We start from the raw sequence: 21,513 nt of genomic DNA on the forward strand, positions 1-21,513 counted from the left end.
GAACATCTAGATCTTTTCCCTTATTGATGGTTCCATCATGCACTTGAAGAATTCAAAATTTCTCCAAAATAAATGGATGGATTCAAAAGAATAATTTTAACAAAGAAAAAAAATGCCCATAGCCTTGATGGCTGCAGGATGTTTATCTTAAAAGAAAGTTCTTAATTTAAGTATCCATACTTGATTTAAGCATCCATACTTGATTAATAGACTTTTCCTAGTAGTTAATGTAGGTTAGGGCTAAAGATTCTAAAAGAATAGATAAACAAGCACAAAATGTGTGTTTAAGGATAATCAAACCTTAGAATGTTTCTTATCATGTGAAGGATTCTCTTTGGAACATTAGTCATTTTCTAAATGCTTCCACCATTCATGTTTAGATAAACTTTTTCTAGAAACCAAGATTCATGTAGGATGCCACTCATTGATTTGCAACCCAAGTGAAGTTATTTGTGTTGTTTTCGCCCAAGGAGAGGAAAAAGGATGGTTCACAAGGTAAGTTATCTTAGGAGTACTAGGTAATCTTTGATCTTCTTGCCATAAGATGTATAAACAATGGGTGGATGATAGCTTTAGGGAATGCATTAAAGGGTTCCTCTGTTGTGTCCAATTGAATGAGTTTGTGTGGTTTTGTTTTGGTAAAGTTCCTTATTTGCCTGGTTTTTAGAAAGAACTTTGCAAATTAACCGATTATTATATTGAACATTTATCTAGAAAAAATTATTACCCTTTGGTATCACATGATAAGGTTATTGAAATTTCAAAACTTTTGTTCCTAAAGTTCAACAATGTTCTAAGAGATGCATTGGGGTGTTCATTAAAATAGGTTCATTTCAAAATAGTAACCACCAATTCCTTCAAAATCATTTTCACCGTTTCTTGTGAATAAACATCCTTTTTTTTGTCATGTGCTTGCTTATTCCAACAAAAGCATTAAGACATGTACCATAAATCTTGAAGATTATATTTTCTAACAAAATCTTACATATGACAAGCACAAGTAAACAAAATACAAACTTCAAGAGTTCAAAAGTTGTCCTATATTCTCACAGGCAAATTGTTTAAGACTTGAGCCTCTTCTTTGTGATGGCACAATTTCAACTTTTTGAAAAGAATTCAATCTATGACAAAGAAGATTTCCAATGTTAAGCTTAAAGGTCAAGGTGTCATCATTGATGTCGCTTTAAATCCTTTCTTCAATTCCTCGACTACTTTTCAGTTGAGTGCGCAATTGCTCCCATGTGATAGTCACATTTATCATTTTCTCATAATTCTTTACTAATATATTTGGAATTATTTTTAAAGGCATAAAAATGAGGTATTGGTTTTTGATTAGTAGAGACAAAAGAATAGGAATTGGTATTGGCATATGGCAAGTCTTGGAATTTGGAAATGTTCAAGGTACTGGTGAAGATGTGGGTGCTTGTGGATGGATATTTGCTTGGGAAGTGGGTTCCAAAATTGGTTAATAGAGATATAATTTTTGAGAAATATTATTCAAAGAAATCGTTTATACTTTAGAGTTAACAAGATTGATGCATTTTTCGTCAAAGAATGTGGTATAATTAAATGATGCTAATTATAATAGAGGTGTAAGAAGGATAAATGCGTGTGGCCAAAAATCGATAGACGCATGGACGCACAAATGCTTGAATAATGAAGGGCCGATTAAATGTATATATGGATAGATAGATGATGAATGAACAATGTAAAACACAAATATGTTTGATCATGAATGGACAATGAAACTTTAAATTCATGATGGAAGTATAATGAAAAGGGTGCAAAATATGATAAAAAAGGTGAAAAAGAAAGAAAAATACCATTTTTTTATTTCTTCATTTTTTCACCTTTTCAGATAAAGAAAGGTAATGGAAGAAAAATTTACTTCAATCTTTTTTTACACAAAATTTTCCTCCATACATCCTTATATAAGGTGTTTTTTACAACTTAGGTCAACATGGCTCTACCTAAAAGTTGGATTCTTACTGTGTTCTACATGATAAGTTTGGTTTCACAAAAAACTAAAAATTCTCAAATTGTTCCTTATTGTCATCCCACACCAAATTACTAAAGCACTGTAATTCTCACCTTTCACATGCTACTAACAGAAAGGATTCAATTTGAGTGGAAGAATTTCACTAAGTTGTACGAAGGTTAGCACCTCGTAAGAACTTACGGGCTTTACCCCCTTTGGGAAGGGATGAAGCCTAGATATAGAGCTTATGCTTGAATATGGGAGTGTCAAATGTTTGCAAAGGAACATACAAATATTTGACCACTTGTCTTATTAGGGGCGATTTAATAACTTTAAAGTTTTAAAGCAAAATATTCAAATAAGACTTTTTTATTGAAATTAAGAAAAAAATTTATTAAAATTTTATTTTTCTAGCTTGTTGAAATACAAAATTTCTAATTGAACTTTTATAATCAAGTTCTTTTGATATTTCTTTTTTAATTGATAATATAGCCGAGCCAATCCATTTAATCTTTTTTAAACATTGTTGATCTTAAATAAAATTTAATTAATTTTAGTTTTGAAAAAATTCTTTCTCATTAAGCACCACTTACTAGAATTGTTAACATTATTCTAAAAGTAATATATGCATTTGGAAAAGAATCAAGTCTTTTTATATGATTAATTACGTCGATTGGACTGTTATATTCCATTTGTATAATTTCTTTCAAACTTTTCAACTCTAAAAATAAGTTTAAATAATCAATATCAGAATAGTTGTTATATTTTAAAGAACATTCAAAATTAAGACAATATTCTTTCAAATATTATCGTTTAATGACTTCAACTTTTTACCGCTAGATAGAAAACCACAAATACTTTCATTTATCTTAAATTGTTCAAATTTACTTTGGAGTCAAAAATTGCTTAATCTAATAAATTTAAGAAACAATTAATTCTAAATGATTCTTCATGAGATCTTGTTATGCAATTATCAACATTCTCATCAAATTGTTTTTTTTTTCTACGAATGATATGTGTATAATAGAATTCAAGTTCTATATTCATTTTAGATGCAATTTCTTGTAAGCTAACTTTGATTACAAAACCCCTCAATCCCCAAAATAATTCTTTGATTATTATTATTTTTTCTTTCATAAACAATAAGGAGCTAATACTACATGATACTGCCCTCTCTCTATCCCCACTAGCCATCCATGGATGTATAAATCCGTAATTATTAGATTTTGGTAAGTATAGACCATAAATATTTTTAACTCTTAACTCTATAAAGATTTATTTGGTCTATTGTGGAGCAACTTAATAGATTGGAACCCAATAATTTTAATAGAGGAAGACACGTATTTACCTCTTAAGCTAAGCAAAGTGCTTGGAACCCCCATGGATGAGCCAGAAGCTGTTTGAAGGTGTATATTGTAAATTTGAGATTCCAAGAAACAAATCAATGAACAAACTAGTTTTGCAGATCATATACTTGTTCAGCAGTTGGTCTTCTGTCAGGATCAACTTGCAGCAGAATAGAAATCAAATGCTTTGCTAGCTGATGAAGAAATTAAATGTTTTTCCAATTCCTTCCCGTGTGAAGAGATTGACATTCCTTTCAAAGGGTAAACCTAAAATTGAAATACCATAGGCATATATCAAGAAGGGATGAATTGGAATTAACATACAGCCATTATCATCTGCTGTTTTTGGAGTTTTTCATAGGCCAGTTCAGGACAGTAGAAATAAATATGAGTTTATAGTAGCAATATGAAAAGTATAAAAATTTAAAAATGGAGAACATATTAACTGCAATGCTATGAGATGCAACATTGCCCGGAAAAGCTAAACATTTAAATTTTTGGTTGGTGGAAGACTTTGATACTGCTTCATAATTCACTTAACAACAAAATTAATGATTTATAAGTTATAGGAACACAAAAATGACATGCATTTAGGGTTATAGAAAGAGGTTAATTACATTTCAGTTTCAACAACATAAACACACTTAAATCATAAATCACTTGTTTTACACTTACCAATAATGTTAAAAACTTTCTTGTTTATATTTTACACTTACCAAATTGAAAAATACAAAGCTTCCCTTAAAAAAGATCAATAATACATGCTACAAAGTTTATAATAAATTAAGATATTTAATTTTAAAATTTTGTAATTTGTTTTCTCAAAAAAACAGTAATGTGTTTTGAAGTAATCATGTATATCCCAAATCAAGTAAGCATAAATACATAGTTATTATGCAAATCACGATCTCTATCTTTTCTAGACTAGAAAAATAAAAAGACCTAACAATAAAATAACAAAATTTAAGAATTTTTTATTCTTACAAAGATTAAAAGAAAATAAGATTCAAAATTCAAAACTACATTAAGGTATTATTTAAAGGTTTTCTTTCTTCTTCACCAAAAAGGATTTTACGTCAAATATATCATTTCCTCTTTTCTATTCTTTTTGGAATTGAATCATCACGATCGAATTGCTTTCTGGATAAACAAAAATATAATATTATTACTATTTTACAAAGTTTGAGAGCTGTTCCATGTATGGATTTCTTTGATTTTAACTTATCAAGCTCAAAGTAGACTTCTTCTCCTTTAATTTATTAGGTAATTAAAGATGATATGAATACCATTTATAGTAATTTTAACCAAAATTAAAACTTATATAATTTATTTTTTCAAATAGCTTACAAAACAGCTTTATGTTAATTTTAACAATTATTATTTTTCATAAAAGATTAAGCCAAATAGGCTCTTACTCTAGTTTTAGAAGAAAGAAATACCAGTCCAGTAAGGCATTGGATGACATATTTCCATAAGCATTTATCCTTAGAAGAAAAGAAAAAACAAACCCAAGAATAAGATGACTTTGCTGATCCTTATCATAGGCGGGTAGAATGACTTAAACCTTTGGTTCTTGCCAAAAGAGAAAATCAAGCCCTTGATAAATAGCTTAGTACTCTTGCGCGATATGAATTTCAAACTCAAGGTTGTTATCATTTACTTATTTTTTAAACAAAGACAACCAAAACAGACATTTTGAAATTTTATCACTATTTTCTTTGAAGCATCAATGTATGATCTAGAAGAATGGAAAATTCTTTTTATTCAAATTTAATTTCAAGGAAACTTCATTCACATCTGCTTGATAGACTTCTTCCGTTGAATCTTATGCATTAATGTGACTTTTGCCAGATGGTCATCTTCAAATACATGTTATTTTTTCAACACACCTGAATACTCAATGAAGAATATAAGATTCAATAATCGCAATAAAAGAAAATGAAGTCAAGAATTTTAAGCATATTATATGAAAGGTCACCCAACATTTAATATGAAATAGATGACACGTACAAATATAATGTATATATATTATTGACTATGATGATTGTTTAATTGTATTTTGCCAATAGTCAAAGGAAATCGTCATGAAAGTCGATCACATTTATCAAGAATTGCCCTCCGTCAAACTCTTACATATAAGGACATAATCTGGAACGGTTGATCCAGTTCTCACATCACTCCTGGTTTTCGTGGCCATCAAGGCTCACATTTTCAAAGTACTCTGCACTATAAATAGGGTAACTCCACCACCAAACTTGCATGCATAACTATCCCAACTCCACAAAATGAAGTCCCCTCATTACTCAACATTTGCCCTTCTTTTTGCCATTCTCTTCTCATTTTCATGGGAGACCTCAGCTCAGTCACCTGAGAAATTTCTTCTTTGTCTTTCCCTTCATTCCAACGACTCATCATCTTTTTCTAAAGTCATTCACTCACAAAATAATTATTGGTATTCATCTATTCTGGAATCTTCTATTCAAAATCTTAGGTTTTCCGCAATAGATATCCCAAAGCCTTTAGTCATTGTTACACCATTGCATGCATCCCATATCCAAGCAACAATTAAATGTTCCAAGGAACTTGGCTTGCAAATTCGATCTCAAAGTGGTGGTCATGATTTTGAGGATCTTTTTTATGTTTCTGAAGTTCCATTTATCCTTATTGATTTGGTTAATCTTCGATCAATTGATGTCAATGTTGAGAATGGCGTTGCATGGGTTAGAGCTGGGGCTACTATAGGTGAACTCTATTTTAGGATTGCTGAAAAAAGTAGAACTCTTGCCTTCCCAGCCGGTGTTTCCCATACTGTTGGTGTTGGTGGTCACTTTAGTGGAGGGGGTTACGGTGGATTGTTCAGAAAATATGGTCTTGCGGCTGACAACATTATTGATGCTCAATTAATTGATGCGAACGGAAGAATTCTTGATAGGAAATCCATGGGAGAAGATTTGTTTTGGGCAATCCGAGGAGGTGGAGGAGGTAGCTATGGGATTGTCCTTGCTTGGAAATTGAAGTTGGTTCCTGTTCCAGCAAACGTGACTGTTTTCTCAATCACAAAGACCTTGGAACAAAATGCAACCGAACTTATCCATCGTTGGCAATATGTTGCACACAAGCTTCCTGATGATATATTCCTTATTGTCACCATAACAAGGATAAATTCCGGTCAAGAAGGAAAGGATACAATTCAAGCTTCTTTTACTGCCTTGTTTTTGGGTGGGGTTGATAATCTCATTTCATTGATGGAAATAAGATTTCCGGAGCTCGGAGTTGTGAAACAAGCTGCATTGAATGAGTTGGATTCAGTCTCTTCTATACTTGAATCAATTTCCATAGAACGCTCAGAGATTTGCTTGATAGGACTGCGGTTAACAAACCCTTTTTAAATTAAAATCTGACTACGTGAAGGAACCTATTCCGAAAATTGTATTTGAGGGAATGTGGCAAAGGTTCTACGAAGAAGAAGGAAAATATGGCTTAATTATCTTGATACCTTATGGGGGGAAAATGGATGAGATTCCAGAGACTGAAACTCCATTCCCGCATAGAGTTGGCAACATGTACAAAATCATATACTGTTGGGTGTGTGTCTTTTCACTTGCACCACACACTCGATCGTCGAAAACCGCTCTGAGAAATACAATGCAACTAAGTGCGGAAACTAGTCACACTGAATAAATGTTGTTAGGGAAATACAATGCGAAATAGTGAACACAAAGTGGGCCTGCACAAATCCCGAAATATCGACTCTGACAGGAATGCGCCCGCCACCACCCGTCTGTGCTCCAGATGCGTGCTCGATGCTCCTGTGATCGCGTACGTGCAATCCGCGATCACTTCCGACTTCCTGACGGCCCGAAATGCGCCTCGGAAGTCCGCTGTCCCGTATCTCCAAAACCGTGCGTCGGATGACGAAACCGACGTCGCCGTTGGAACCGCAGCGCGTCAAAATCCCCGGGGTAGCATCCCCGTCGAAATCCGGGTCGGTCGCCGGAGGTTGCCGGAATCCGGTCACCGGTCGTCTTCTCCGGGAACTGGTTTTCGGTCAAACTCGACCAAACCAACGCGACCAGACTGATGCGTTAGCCTCCTCCTTGCGGTGCTCTCCGCGCCAACCGTCGCTTGAAATACCTCCCGATTGGTGAAACCGAGCTCTCCAAGTTTCGGTCGCCGGAATCCCGCCGTCCGGCAACACCACTGCCCAGGACCGGGCTCTCCAAGCTCGCCTCAACACGCCGTGCAAGGATCCCAGGCTGTGAGAATCACCTCCTCACCGGAGAGAGATCCGAGCCCTCCAAAGGTAGCCTCTCCCCTCTCTCTCTTCTTTGTTTTCGATTTGCACCCGAGAGCTCCACACCAAGCGAACGCACGGACCCTCACCAAAGCAAAAATGGTGGGGTTCGGTGCGTCATAAAATAACAATCTCCACCTCGCACCGTGACCTCCACATCATGTCGAGCTTCATCCAAGTCCATCTGCATCTTCCGCACAAACTCCGCATTCCTCAAAACCTGAGGCGTCGCCAAATGTCGCTCCAACCGATCCGATGACAACGCCTTCGTCAAGGCATCTGCCGGATTCTCTGCCGTGTGAATCTTCTGGAGATCCCCGCACCACTTGCTACCAATCCTCGTATCCAGTGGTAGCGAATGTCAATGTGTTTCGTCCTCGGATGAAACACGTTATCCTTCGCTAGTGCCGCTCTGACTGGCTGTCGGTGAGAAGTACCGTCGATGCCCGCGTCCGTGCATCGAAATCTCGAAACAATCCCTGAAGCCAAATGGCTTCCTTCCCAGCCTCCGTGATCGCCATGTACTCCGCCTCTGTGGTAGATAGAGTCGTCACCGACTGCAAGACTGATCTCCATGAAATCGGTCCGCCTCCCGTCGTGAATATAAAGCCCGTCGTGGACTTCCTCCCGTCTCTATCGCCCGCATAGTCGGAATCCACGTACCCGATCAACTCCACTGGACTGCCTCCAAATCGTATACCATAGTCCGATGTGCCTCGCAGATTCGGAGTATCCACAAGACCGCCCTCCAGTGCTCCATGCCAGGGTTCTGTGCGAACCTGCTCACAACACGACTGCATGGGCTATGTCAGGTCGTGTGCACACCATCATCGCATACATGAGAGATCCCACGGCACTTCTGATATGGTATGCGACTCTCTCCTCGATCTCCTCCTCCACTGTCGGCGAATCTGCCAATGACAGTCTGAAATGACTCCCATCGGTGTCGCCACGATCCGACTGTCGTCCATCCTAAACCTCCTCAAGACTCCCTCGATGTAATCTGACTGGTGGAGGAAGAGTGTGTGAGATCGTCTATCCCTGCTCACCGCCATGCCAAGGATCCGAGAAGCTGGTCCCAAATCCTTCATCCTGAAGGCGCTCCTCAGTTCCGCCTTTGACTGCTCAATGTCATGCATCCTCTCTCCAGCTATGAGGATGTCGTCCACGTACAAGACTAAGAATGTTCGTCCTGTACCTCTGTCCGGCGAGTAAAGACAATGATCATGCTCGCTCCTCGCGTACCCTTGCTCCGTCATGAAGTCGTGGAACCGTCGGTTCCACTGTCGGGGAGACTGGCGCAGCCCATACAATGCACGTCGAATCCTGCACACAGCTTCCGGTGCGCTCGCGTCAATGTATCCCTCGGGCTGCTGCATGTAGATCTCCTCGTCGATGTCTCCATGTAGGAACGCCGTAGTCACATCCATCTGATATAGCTCCAGTCCCTACATGCCACCATACTCAGGAGCATGCGTATCGTCTCATACTCACGACTGGCGCGAAGATCTCATGGAAATCAACTCCTTCGCGCTGCAAGTATCCTTGGCGACAAGTCGCGCCTTGAAGCGCACGTCGCCCATCGTTGGTCCCACTTGCGGCGGAATAGCCATCTACACCCAGCACACGACCTCCAGGTGGAAGCGCCATAAGCTCCCACGTACCGCATGCACGCTGAGACTCCATCTCCCATCCATGGCGCGTATCCATCGGTCTCGATCCGGTCCGAAATCGCCTCCATGTACGTCGTCGGATCAACACCCTCCACATCGTAGAGCTCGTAGTCTCCGAATCTCTGTGGAAGTCTCGTGGCCCTGCGAGGCCTCTCCCGTGCAATGCTCGGCTCCGGCTCATCATGTCGTGTCGAGATGTCGGTCGATGCACCCTGCGTATGCTGCGTGTCATCCATGGTATCATGGTAGACATCATCAACCACCACCTCGGAATCATCATCGGGAGCCTCCTCTGGTATCGTCGTGCGAGCTCCACCTCCAGCTGGAATCTCCACCTCGATTGAGAAGATCCCATCGGAGCGATAGTCTCCACTACCACGGCTGAGGTGTCTCCTGCGTCTGCGTATCTGTCGCCTCCGTCTGACGTAGAAGTGCCTCCTCATCGAACGTGACGTCCCGACTCGTCACGATCCTCCTGGACGCCGGGTCCCAACATCTGTATCCCTTCACTCCTCGAGTGAAACCAACAAAGATGCACCGCCTTGACCTTGCATCCAGCTTGTCCCGCTCATCGCTCGGAGTCAGCACAAATACGGGACTCCCAAATGCGCGTAGATGCATGTAATCCGGCTTCCAACCGCTCCAGAACTCCATCGGACATCTCGCATCCAATCTCCCATTCGGCGTGCGGTTCAAGAGGTAAACCGCATGGGAGACTGCCTCCGCCCAAAACTGCTTCGGTAGACCGAATGCAGTCGCATGGCTCGTGCCCTCTCCGTGATGGTGCGCATGAAGCGCTCAGCACCCCGTTCTGTTGTGGTGTCTTCGGCGTCGTAAACTCTCGCCGAATCCCGCGATCTCTGCAGAACTGCACAAACTCACGCGAAGTGTACTCACCTCCGTTGTCAGATCTCATGCATCTGACACGCATTCCTGTCTCCGTCTCAACTCCGGCGAGCCACTCTCTGAATATGGCGAAGACCTGTGACTTCTCTCTCATGATGTATACCCACACGCGGCGAGAGAAGTCATCAATAAACGTCACAAAGTATCGGGCCCCTCCAATAGAATGAGACGGTGTGGGCCCGTATACATCTGTGTGGATCAGCTGCAACCTCTCTGTGCTGCGATATCGTGATGTCCGGAAGCTCACACGCTGCTGCTTCCCCATCACACAGTGCTGGCACAAAGGTATCTCACAACTCCTGATACCTGGCAACAAGCCTCTCTGGTGCAGCGCTCGCAATCCCTGATCACCGACATGCCCCAACCGCATGTGCCAAAGGACTGCCTGGTCAACGGAATGTGTCGCAACTGACATCTCCTCCGACGGTAGAGCCTTGCCATCCAAAGCATAGAGGTTGTTGACGCACAACCTCGCCCTCATCATCGTCATGGCGCCTCTACTCACGAGCATAACTCCAGCTCGCCCGCGGAACCCGTAACCGTCTCTGTCGAGGGTCCCCAAAGATACCAGGTTCCTGCGAAGCGTCGGAACAAAATATATGTCCCTGATGATCCTGATGGCACCATCGTGTAACCGAAATCTGGCACTGCCAATCCCCTCAATAGCACACTGAGTACCGTCACCGAGCGAAACCGTACCTGATGCGACTGGATGATAATCAATGAAAACACTCCTATCAAAGGTATAGTGCTTCGTACATGCAGAGTCCATAATCCAGTCATCACTGCCTGCCACCTCGCCAATGGTCAGCGCCTCTCTCTGACCTGAATATGTGTGGTGGCATGTCCCTCTGCATCACTAACATCCGACTCCGACACATCTGACCGGCCACTGCGCTCCGGACAATGTCTCCTGATGTGTCCCTGCTTCCCGCATCAGTAGCATGTATATCGGTTAGGGGAAGTCTTCCCCTTCCCCTTGCCTCGCTCTCGGCTACCATCTCTGCGTCGCGATCTCCACGTCCACGATCGCCGCGCCCTCGTCTCCGTTGGCCTCTCCCCTGGCCAGTTGTCGACGTACTAGTGTAGTACGCGTCCGACTCTCATGCTTCAAGCGACCCCAAGTCTCCTGGTCGCGAAGCGTAGTCATAATCTCCTCATACTGCAACGATTCTTTCCCCTGGATAAGAGTTGTCACCAAATGATCGTATGAGTCCGTAGCGAGCACAAAAGCACATAGATCGGTCATCATCTCCTGGCTTGACGCCAATCTTCCCCAAATCACCGAGAATCTGGTTGAAGTTGGCGATGTGTGTGCGCAAGTCTCCTCCCTCACGCATCCGCATACCGTAATACTTTCGCATCAACATCAGTTTTGTTGTGATCGTCTTCCCCATGTAGAGTTGCTCCAGCTTCTCCCAAAGTGTCTTCGCTGTGGTGAGCGAAGCCACATCGTACACAACCTCGTCCGCAAGAATAAACGGATGATGCCCATAGCCGCGGCATCAAGATCCGTCCAATCAGCCTGATCCATCGTAGCTGGTTTCGTGCCTGAAAGCACGCCGGTCACCCGAGCTTTCGCAAGCTCGTCCCGGATCCTCAACTGCCATAGAGTGAAGTTGCCTCTGCGCGTTGAACCGTTCCACACGGTCCTCCACAGAACTCCGAGAAGCCATGCTCTACCAATCCACTCTGAGCGTCAACTGAAGGCTCTGATACCACTTTGTTGGGTGTGTGTCTTTTCACTTGCACCAACACATCGATCGTCGAAAACCGCTCTGAGAAATACAATGCAACTAAGTGCGGAAACTAGTCACACAATGAATAAATGTTGTTCGGGAAATACAATGCGAAATAGTGAACACAAAGTGGGCCCGCACAAATCCCGAAATATCGCTCTGACAGGAATGCGCCCGCCACCACCCGTCTGTGCTCCAGATGCGTGCTCGATGCTCCTGTGATCGCGTACGTGCAATCCGCGATCACTTCCGACTTCCTGACGGCCCGAAATGCGCCTCGGAAGTCCGCTGTCCGTATCTCCAAAACCGTGCGTCGGATGACGAAACCGACGTCGCCGTTGAACCGCAGCGCGTCAAAATCCCCGGGGTAGCATCCCCGTCGAAATCCGGGTCGGTCGCCGGAGTTTGCCGGAATCCGGTCACCGGTCGTCTTCTCCGGGAACTGGTTTTCGTTCAAACTCGACCAAAACCAACGCGACCAGAACTGATGCGTTAGCCTCCTCCTTGCGGTGCTCTCCGCGCCAACCGTCGCTTGAAATACCTCCCGGATTGGTGAAACCGAGCTCTCCAAGTTTCGGTCGCCGGAATCCCGCCGTCCGGCAACACCACTGCCCAAGACCGGGCTCTCCAAGCTCGCCTCAACACGCCGTGCAAGGATCCGCAGGCTGTGAGAATCACCTCCCTCACCGGAGAGAGATCCGAGCCCTCCAAAGGTAGCCCTCTCCTCTCTCCTTTCTTTGTTTTCGATTTGCACCCGAGAGCTCCACACCAAGCGAACGCACGGACCCCTCACCAAAGTCAAAAATGGTGGGGTTACGGTGCGTCATAAAAAACATATTATCAAATGTTAGGGGTGCTCGAGCTCAAGAAGAAAATTTGGAATTTCAAAAGTACATAAATTGGATTAGGAGATTTTATCGTTACATGACTCCCTACGTTTCAAAATCTCCTCGAGAAGCATATGTCAATTATAGGGATCTGGATATTGGAGTTAATAACAAAGGCAATACAAGCTATGCACAAGTTAGCATTTGGGGTTTTAAATATTTTAAGAATAACTTCAATAAGTTGGTGTATGTGAAGACATTGGTTGATCTTGAGAATTTCTTCAAGCATGAACAAAGCATCCCTCCTCTTTCATCTTGGTAGAAGAAGAGAGTTTACTATTGTATCCTCAAAAATAAATAGATTAATTTTTCTTTTTTGGGTAGAACCTAAATTATCTCAATGCTCTTAAGTTGTTCGATAGAAATAAGTTAAGTGATTAAAATTGTTGACCAAACCAAATATAGCTGGTAAATGTCAACAACTTTAAACACGTGATTTGTTGTTATTAATTAAGCACTCAAAGAGATGTAAGAGATCCTAAATAAGTTTTTCTTTCCTCAATGATTGATGCATAAAAGTCTATGGTGCATCCCAAAACAAAAAAAAAAGGTCAATTTCTTTTTAAAAATAGTTCCCCTTATGCCATTTAATTCTGGCACCATGAATTTTATGCTTAGTGAAATGAATGATGTTTTACCTCCAATTGAATGTGCTCTTCCATCTTTTCTAACCTAAATATATACATAACCATGTTGGAGTAGGGTGTAAGAAGGAGACAATTTTGTTGGAAAAGGTCATACTTAGCTGCCGTTGAATTAAACACAACGACCCTGGAAAGAGGATGTGAAGACATCCCTCAAGAGGCACAAAGCCCTGAGCCACCCTAAACCAACATGAACACAGAGGCCTTAAAAGTCCATTGACAATGGCATAGCAGTAATCACATAAACAGAGAGCCAAATCTGCAGAAAATGACAATGGCTTGTCCATTATGGCACCATTACATAAACTCCTTCAGAGAAAAACAAAGAGACATTACCCCATTTCTAAAGCCATAGGAACCCAAGATATTAAATAGAACAAAGGCAACAATGCACAGTGAAAATATCAACATTCTTCTCAAATTGTCTTTTTTTTTCTGTGAATGACATGTGTATTACAGAATTTAGGTTCTATATTCATTTTAGATGCAATTTCTTTAGAAGAATATAGTAGATGCAAATCCATATTACAGCTAGTTGATTGGACATAAGAGAAATAGTTGAGAGTTAATAGCATTATAACAATTGGGGATTGATAAAAATTTAGATTTATTACGCACATCATTAGGAAAATAAGGAAATATATTATTTTAGTAATTATTTTTTACTTTTACATATTTTTAATGAAAAAAAAATAGTTGAAAATTAATAAAGATGAGGAAGTGAGCGAAAATAGATATTTGAGAATAGTTAAATATTTTATTAATTATCTTAATTTTAATATATTTTTAATATGATTAATTATATTATGATTATTATAAAATTATCCTTAAATTTGGGGTTTAAAGCTTTGGGTTGTCTTACCCAAAAGCTGGCCGTCTGTCTCATCAACTCCTATCCTAAGTGCCCAAACATTAAGTAAGAATAATGTAATAAGAAAAATAAAAGAAAATCAAAATGTTAATAAGAAAACAATGGATAAAAACAAAATTAGTGAGAACTAAGAAAAATAAAGTCAATTTTGCAAATTAGAAGATTGGATTTTTTTTTCTTTCTTTTCCTTTTATTATTTTACCCATCATTTAAATATCTAAAACTTTTCAAGACTTTGCCAACACTTTTGGTGAAAACTAAAAGAGTCTCCTCATCTCTAGAGTATTCAAAAAAAATCACTTATTTTAATATTTTATTAAAACATTTCATTAAATCCTTTCTTCTTTCTTGTTTTTTTTATTAGTTTTATTATTTTTTAAATTTCTCTTAAAAGTAAATGAAGATTCTTTGATATTGATATTTTTCTAAATTCTCCAACACTTTGAGTAACTTTAGAAAACTTCCCTACCTAAAAATTTTTAAGAGAATTATCACTTACAACTTTCTTAAAATTTCATCATTTTTTGTATTTTTTATCCCTTTTAGTTTTATTTTTTAATAAAAAATAAATGAAAAACACTTTATATTGAAAATGGCAAGGTTGATATAAATTTAAAGTATTAATTGATTTTTCTATTTCTCTAATTTTTTATTTAGTGGCAGTCTTTATGTTTCAAAACTATTATTATTTGATACAACAACATTGAAGTTTTTAAATTCTATAGAAAGGGGTAGATGATTAAAATATATCTTTTTAATAAGTAACTAGTATAGTTGGTCACATACATTGCAATGAATATGTGTTATTAAGATATTTATAAATTATAATTTCATATATAATTATTTTTTTTATTCATAAGTGATATAACAAGATGAAGGTCAGGAGCTAGACATTAATTTTCTAAACAAGAAAAAAAGCTATTTGATATGAATTAATGTTTTATAAATCAAAGTTTGGCCAACAAGACTATTATACCATGACAACAATGCTTCCAAGTTTGGCAAAAACTTGAGTAACACAATGCCAGCTTATCTTTCTCTTACTTTGGCAATTATTTTTCTTGATTGGATCAATATCTCTATCCATGATGGCTTCAGAAGAGGTTAATACTGCTTCACAATTCACTTTACAACAAAATTAATGATTTATAAGTTATAGGAACACAAAAATGACATGCATTTAGGGTTATAGAAAGAGGTTAATTACAATTTCAGCTTCAACAACATAAATACACTTAAATCATAAATCACTTGTTTTTCGTAATTAATTAGTGTAGAATATATTCAGATATCAATTTTCATAATTGCTTCACTTGATATGCCACATTCAGCTATATATATGTAGGGCAATGAGAAAAAAATGGCCTTTTCATTCCTTACAGATTTAATATTTTAAATCTAATTACCCTGTAAGCTAACTTTCACTTCTCACAAAACCCCCTCAATCCCCAAAATAATTCTAAGAGGAACGTATATATTAAATCTTTCAGATGTAACTCAAGAGCCTCTCTTACAGCTATATTGTTTTAGTTAATCGAATTTATCAGAAAACTTGGGGTGGGACTGACATAAAGCTGGTTATACAGAAGTTCATAAAGCCTACTGATTTGAATCCGGGGCACAATCGTTTGTCAATGACATTGAAACAAGTCAGGAGCAAGTTTTTGAGTGAAGCTGAGGAGGAAAAATTCAAGAATAATCAGGGAATGGATGTTATATTGGTAGAACCATGTCTTGAGGTATCTAAAGTGCACTTGACCAAGTGGCTCATCGGAGGGAGCTTTGCATATGTTTTCAAGACTCAATGGAATCAAATCGTCAAGAACAATGCTGATACTCTCAAGCCAGATGCAGTTGTACAAATTTGGTCATTTCGAGTTGGACCTGAATCACAGCTTGGCTTTGCCATGATCAAGGTTAAAGATGGGAAGACGGTCTCTGAAATTCATTAGATGATAAGTTGAAGATTTCGAAGAATACAAGATCCTAAATTGTAGAACAGCCCAAGGCTTTTTTCTTGCCAATCTTATTATATTTTTTTCTTCTGTGGATAATGTTTCAAATTGTAAATATGTTAGATTACTTACAAGTAATTTATTTTATCTAAAGTTTTTTGCCTTCAAATTATTCAATATAATGATGATGAATGTTATGGTGAATGAATAAGTATAGCAATTTTTTTTTTTATTCTGTTTTCCACTGTTTATCTTGTAACCGAACATCAATGCACGCATAGGCTCTGACTTCAACCCAAAACCTGTTAAGCAGCACCACAAGTAGTAGTTGGCAACAACCAATATACTATTTTTCAGTAGATAGTAATGCTTAGTTTTCAATTGCAGCTAAGTCAAAGTGGATGGAGGTGGCTTGTAAGGTTATGCTATGATCAGGAGGGGCAGGCAGTTGATTTTACTTTCCTTTTTTGTTTTGTTCAATCAAGTATGAGTTTTATTAGCATCCAAGAAGTAGGATACATAAGGTGTGGCAAGAGCCATCATAACAAAAACAAGTCTAAGGGACCTGATAAAAGAAAAGAACACCTTGCACATTACACCACTAAAGCCACTACATTGACAGATAGCCACACCGGCTTGATCATCCGTGTAGATCCACGAGCTTATCTTGGACATGATTTTTCAGTTCTCATTATATTCGTTGACCATAAATAATACCCATTTATCCATTAAAGAATAATCATCCTTGGAGAAATATGTAAAGAACCTTCACGTGCCAACAACCTAAAACCATTGTTCCATTCATTATCCTGCTGTCCCATCCTCCTCAAATACTATCATAACCTTTGGAGGATAAACAAGTATGTCTCTGGAATGACAAAATAATGAATAATTGTTTTTCTTATGCAAGAGCTACAAAATGGTACTAGCATTCATCAACTAATCTACATATAGTCCCCACAGCATGAATATCCATAGAAAGATTGGAATTAAGGACTAAACTTGTTGAACTAATTGATGCTGTTGGAAAAGATGGGAATTCTACTGCTGACGAAGAGAAGAGAGGACAACGTCTTGGAGGGAGCTGTCTCTTTGCATGGCAGCTTTGAATTCATCGAAAGTAACCTTTCCATCACTGTTTGCATCCATCCGGTCAAATATTTCGTCTAACTTTCCAGGTTCTGTTATATCCGGTGGAAGACAGTCATCTGGCAAAGCCTGATGAATGAAATCATTGTTATTTCATATATTGCATGCAACTGTAAAACATATGCTAGCTTCTTTTAAGATGAGGGAAGTGACTTTACTCTAAGCATTGATGCTAGTTCTTCCTTTGTAATGCAACCAGATCGATCTGTATCATACATCTGTAGAGCCAAGAAAGCAAAATGCTGGTGAGAAACTAAGCAAAAGCATTTCCCATGGTCTGTTAATTGTATGGAAGGTTGTGAAAAGAAATATCTAGGCATATGGATAATTAATATGCTAGAACTTTCTTTCAAATTGAAGATGTTGCAGTTGGGTGAGTAACGTGTGTGCCAGTTTTGTCTATGCATGTATCACGTCCATTGAAACACAGAAAGAAGAGTGCACCTCAAAGCACAAACGGAGAGCATCATCTCCTTTGGAGTTTCTAAGGCTGGAAAATCCACACACTATTTCCCTCATGTCAACGGTTCCATCACGATTGCTGTCGAATAGATCAAAGATACGGGTAGCCAGAGGGAGTAGTGAGGACATTTTCATTGCTTTTAGCACCTCTTCAAATTCAGGTAGGGTAGCATTGTCACCTTTAGCACATCTGCATGTTACCATCAAAATGTTATCATCATCGATTGCTTTGATGCCAACAACAAATAAAATTCATCCTACGAACTTTCCAATCAATTTGAAATCAAAGAAAACAAAGTAACTATACTTGGTAAACAGTTTGTCAGCAATTGACAGCTGTTAATCAGGTAGTCATGGTAACTGGTAAATGAAGAAAAGTTGGCGTTGAATACCCACATGTTCTTAAAATACATCTTCAGGTTGTCAATTTCCTCCTTGGTAAGGTCATGGGAACCTAGCAGAGTCCTTAGCTTCTTTGTTCTCAGCAAAACCTTGCTGCTCAACACGCTAGCTATTGCTGCAGCTCGTAGTTTGCGGCGTGCATTAAAACTCTGCAGTCTTGACACAACCTCAGCATCCATTTGTTCCTGTTTGGCTGAATCTCCAATGACCCATGGATGAGCCAGCAGCTGTTTCAAGATATACATGCATATATATATATATATATATATATTAAATTTGAGATTGGAAGAAAGAAACTAACCAATAAACTACTGTTTTGAGAGGCTCAAATAATTAAGAATGCAGATCATATACCTGTTCAGCACTTGGTCTTCTGTCAGGATCAACTTGCAGCAGATTAGAAATCAAATGCTTTGCTGATGAAGAAATGTTTTTCCAAGTCCTCTCATCGAAATTATAATCCCCCTGCGTGAAGAGATCACTATTCCTTTCAAAGGGTGAAAACTGAATAACCATATGAACATCAAGAAGGAATGAATGGAATTAACATACAGCCATTATCATCTGCTGTTTTTGGCGATTTGATCGAGCAATAAATGGTGGATACCTGCGAGGTAATAGATGAATATGACACTTGTGAATACAGAAATTTAAATCCTCAAGTTCATCAAGTCAGAAATCTTAGCATGGCAATGGCATTGATACCAGTTTTCATAGGTCAGTCCAGAAACTAGAAATAAATACGAGTTAGTGTAATGTTTAAAAACATTCTTGATCTATTCAAGAATATCGTTTATTTTTATTTTAAATTAAATAAACGTTAATAATTAATGATACTCAAACATTTAATTTATTAGTTAATATATGATTTTTTTGCTTAAAGAGTAACAATTAGGATTTGATTAAACTTAATAAAAAAAATAAAAGTTTTTCATTTTGTTACGTCCACATGACATTTTGATTAACAACAATTAAAATAGAACTATAAAAATTTAATTAAATATAATAAAAATAAAAAATTTATTTAAATTTTCTTAAACAATTCACAAAATTTTATTATTATTCCACTTTTTTTATCTCTATTATTATCTTCCTCTTTTCCTTTTTCATTTCCTTTCTTTTCTATTGCTAACATTTTCCTCTTACTCTTTTTTTTTTTTACTTAAATAATAAAAAAGCTCTTGATCTATGGTCATTCTTTAACTAAGTCCCTTGTTTTTTTATTATATCTAAAAGAGCTCTTAAGTTTTGATTTTGTATCCAAATAAACCATTAACCCTAATCAAATAAGTTGTAATTGTAATGAAAAATTAATCACAGTCAAACTTAATATTATTTGTCATTTTCTATTTATATGGCTTGAAGACATGATCGCTTGACAACTGATGTGGTATTTTTCCTTGATTGAGATCTCGAAAAGATGATAAATAACTAATCCAAATAATATTATTTTGTACAACAGTAAAATAGTTGGACTACTCATATACAACTTAGAGATACTAAACATTTTTTTTAGGAGTAATTGGACTGTCAAACATTCTTAACCAATATCTCTAAATTTAAACAAGAAAACAAAAACTTGAATGAATGTTATAGCAGGACAAAATTCAGAGAAATATGGGGGAAAAAATGGGGACATACCCAGAGAGCAAGATATATAAGATGACTCCCAAAGACCACATGTCACTCTTGGAAGTGATTTTGCCTTGAGAAAGAGCCTCTGGCGATACATAATCTATAGAACCAAATAACCCAACAACTGGATCAGTAAACTCTTCCACTGAACTTAATCCGAAGTCCATGATCTTCAATGTAGAATCATCACTTTTACTTAAGAAGAGGCAATTCTCAGGCTTAAGATCCCTGTGGACAATGTTAGCCTGGTGAAGAGCTGCCAATCCTTGAGCGATCTGCCTAACTACAGCTGCAGCTCCAGCCTCCGAGTACCTTTCCTGAGCCACAATCCGATCAAACAACTCCCCTCCTGAGCATAGCTCTAGCACTAAGTGCACCCCACTTTGGTCCTCATAGACATCATAGAGATCAATCACGTTTGGATGGGGTGAAACATTTTCCACAATCTTTCTCATAACCAAGATCTCATTGGTTAACAAGGCATCCGAGATGGAAACCTGGTTCCATGCTGGTAATCCCATTGAAGCTATGCTCTTCTCAGCACTGACTCGAAAACTCCCTGATGGGGTTGAAGCTGAAGTGCCAAATCTTTTTAGTGTCTTGATGGCTACCTGTTGACTACTTTTCTGCCCATCTGTTTTGATCTTTATGCCTCTCCTCACGACTGAGAATCCTCCCCTTCCTAGGATGTCCAGGATTTCATATTGATCGCATAGTTTTCCTTTCTCCTGTCCCATGGGAATTCAATGAAAATGGATGTTGGGAGAGACGTGGGAATTTGCAGGGCAAGGAACAAATGATGAAACACACCTTGTCTGTTCAAACAAACAAATCATCAATGATGAGGGAGAGAAGTAGGGACGCGGATTGACATCAGCTTGCCTACAGTTTCTTCATTTGTTTATGCTATAAATTATCAAGGAAATTCAGATGGGAACAAGAGAATATATTATATGGGGCAAGTAGCTAAGGAAGAAGATGACAAAGGAAAAGTCAACTAACCATCTAATTTATTCCATTGCTGGAACAAGAGCTACGCTTTAGGTAGAAGGTTAGAGTAAAAGCTAGAGGGTGCAACAAATGATAAACAAAGCTAGAAACCAAACAACTCCGGCACCAAAGTCGAGAAACTTATGTCGGGAAAGACTTGTTCCATGATGTGATACGTTGGGCAAAAAGACTCAGCCTGATATGATAAGCAAATGAGTCAGCAATCGATTAGTCTGTAATGGAGAGTAACCATGGTTGGAACATCTCTTATAGCATTGGTGACCCTATTAATGACTTTTGAAAATCATGTGACAGACAAAAAGACCTGATTGGATTATGTAATAGCACTGTATTTTTATCTGCCATCATATAAACATCACCAAAATATACCAAACATGACCATTCACATCCACCATAGCTTTATCAGTTTTCACCCTATTAGCCTTATCAGTTATCACCCATACAGAACACATCCAACATTTCTACCCAAACATTAATCTATATTTATCACTACTCCAAAGCAACTTTAATTATAATTAACTTTGCCAAAAAAAAAAAGAAAAACCAGCTTTTTGCATACAT

The 21,513-nt window shown here is 38.6% G+C and overlaps 2 protein-coding genes and 1 pseudogene across 3 annotated transcripts; 2 read left to right on the plus strand and 1 right to left on the minus strand.

The window, feature by feature from the left end:
• The first annotated feature begins 5,609 nt into the window (after positions 1-5,609).
• On the plus strand, positions 5,610-13,085 carry LOC110426048 (berberine bridge enzyme-like 18; annotated as a pseudogene).
• Positions 13,086-15,210: 2,125 nt separating this feature from the next.
• Positions 15,211-16,290, plus strand: LOC110426049 (putative B3 domain-containing protein At2g27410). The gene is made up of 2 exons (XM_021441128.1): positions 15,211-15,216; positions 15,886-16,290. Exons 1-2 carry the CDS (start codon positions 15,211-15,213, stop codon positions 16,288-16,290), a joined length of 411 nt encoding a protein of 136 aa, XP_021296803.1.
• Positions 16,291-16,993: 703 nt separating this feature from the next.
• Positions 16,994-21,478, minus strand: LOC110425691 (calcium and calcium/calmodulin-dependent serine/threonine-protein kinase-like). Of its 2 annotated transcripts, XM_021440633.1 has the most exons (8): positions 20,944-21,478; positions 19,948-20,756; positions 18,859-18,913; positions 18,661-18,771; positions 18,301-18,533; positions 17,887-18,094; positions 17,601-17,660; positions 16,994-17,511 (listed from the first exon to the last, which is right to left on the minus strand). In XM_021440633.1, exons 2-8 carry the CDS (start codon positions 20,676-20,678, stop codon positions 17,335-17,337), a joined length of 1,575 nt encoding a protein of 524 aa, XP_021296308.1. In that variant the 5' UTR covers positions 20,679-20,756; positions 20,944-21,478; the 3' UTR covers positions 16,994-17,334. The 2 variants fall into 2 exon arrangements, with proteins under 2 accessions (XP_021296308.1, XP_021296307.1); XM_021440632.1 differs by having other exon boundaries at positions 19,948-21,478.
• Between the last annotated feature and the right edge of the window lie 35 nt (positions 21,479-21,513).

The sequence above is a fragment of the Theobroma umbraticum genome, unplaced genomic scaffold (genome assembly GCF_002168275.2).
Source record: "Theobroma umbraticum cultivar Fairchild unplaced genomic scaffold, ASM216827v3 scaffold_12.1, whole genome shotgun sequence".
Lineage (NCBI taxonomy): Eukaryota > Viridiplantae > Streptophyta > Magnoliopsida > Malvales > Malvaceae > Theobroma > Theobroma umbraticum.

Bases quoted from the DNA above. Each gene is read 5' to 3' on its own strand.
- LOC110425691 (XM_021440633.1), bottom strand. From the start codon at position 20,678: ATGGGACAGGAGAAAGGAAAACTATGCGATCAATATGAAATCCTGGAC. The intron at 18,534-18,660 runs GTATATGATCTG...ATCTTGAAACAG, and splicing joins GAAGACCAAGTGCTGAACAG to CTGCTGGCTCATCCATGGGT. The intron at 18,095-18,300 runs GTGGGTATTCAA...GGTAACATGCAG, and splicing joins AAGATGTATTTTAAGAACAT to ATGTGCTAAAGGTGACAATG.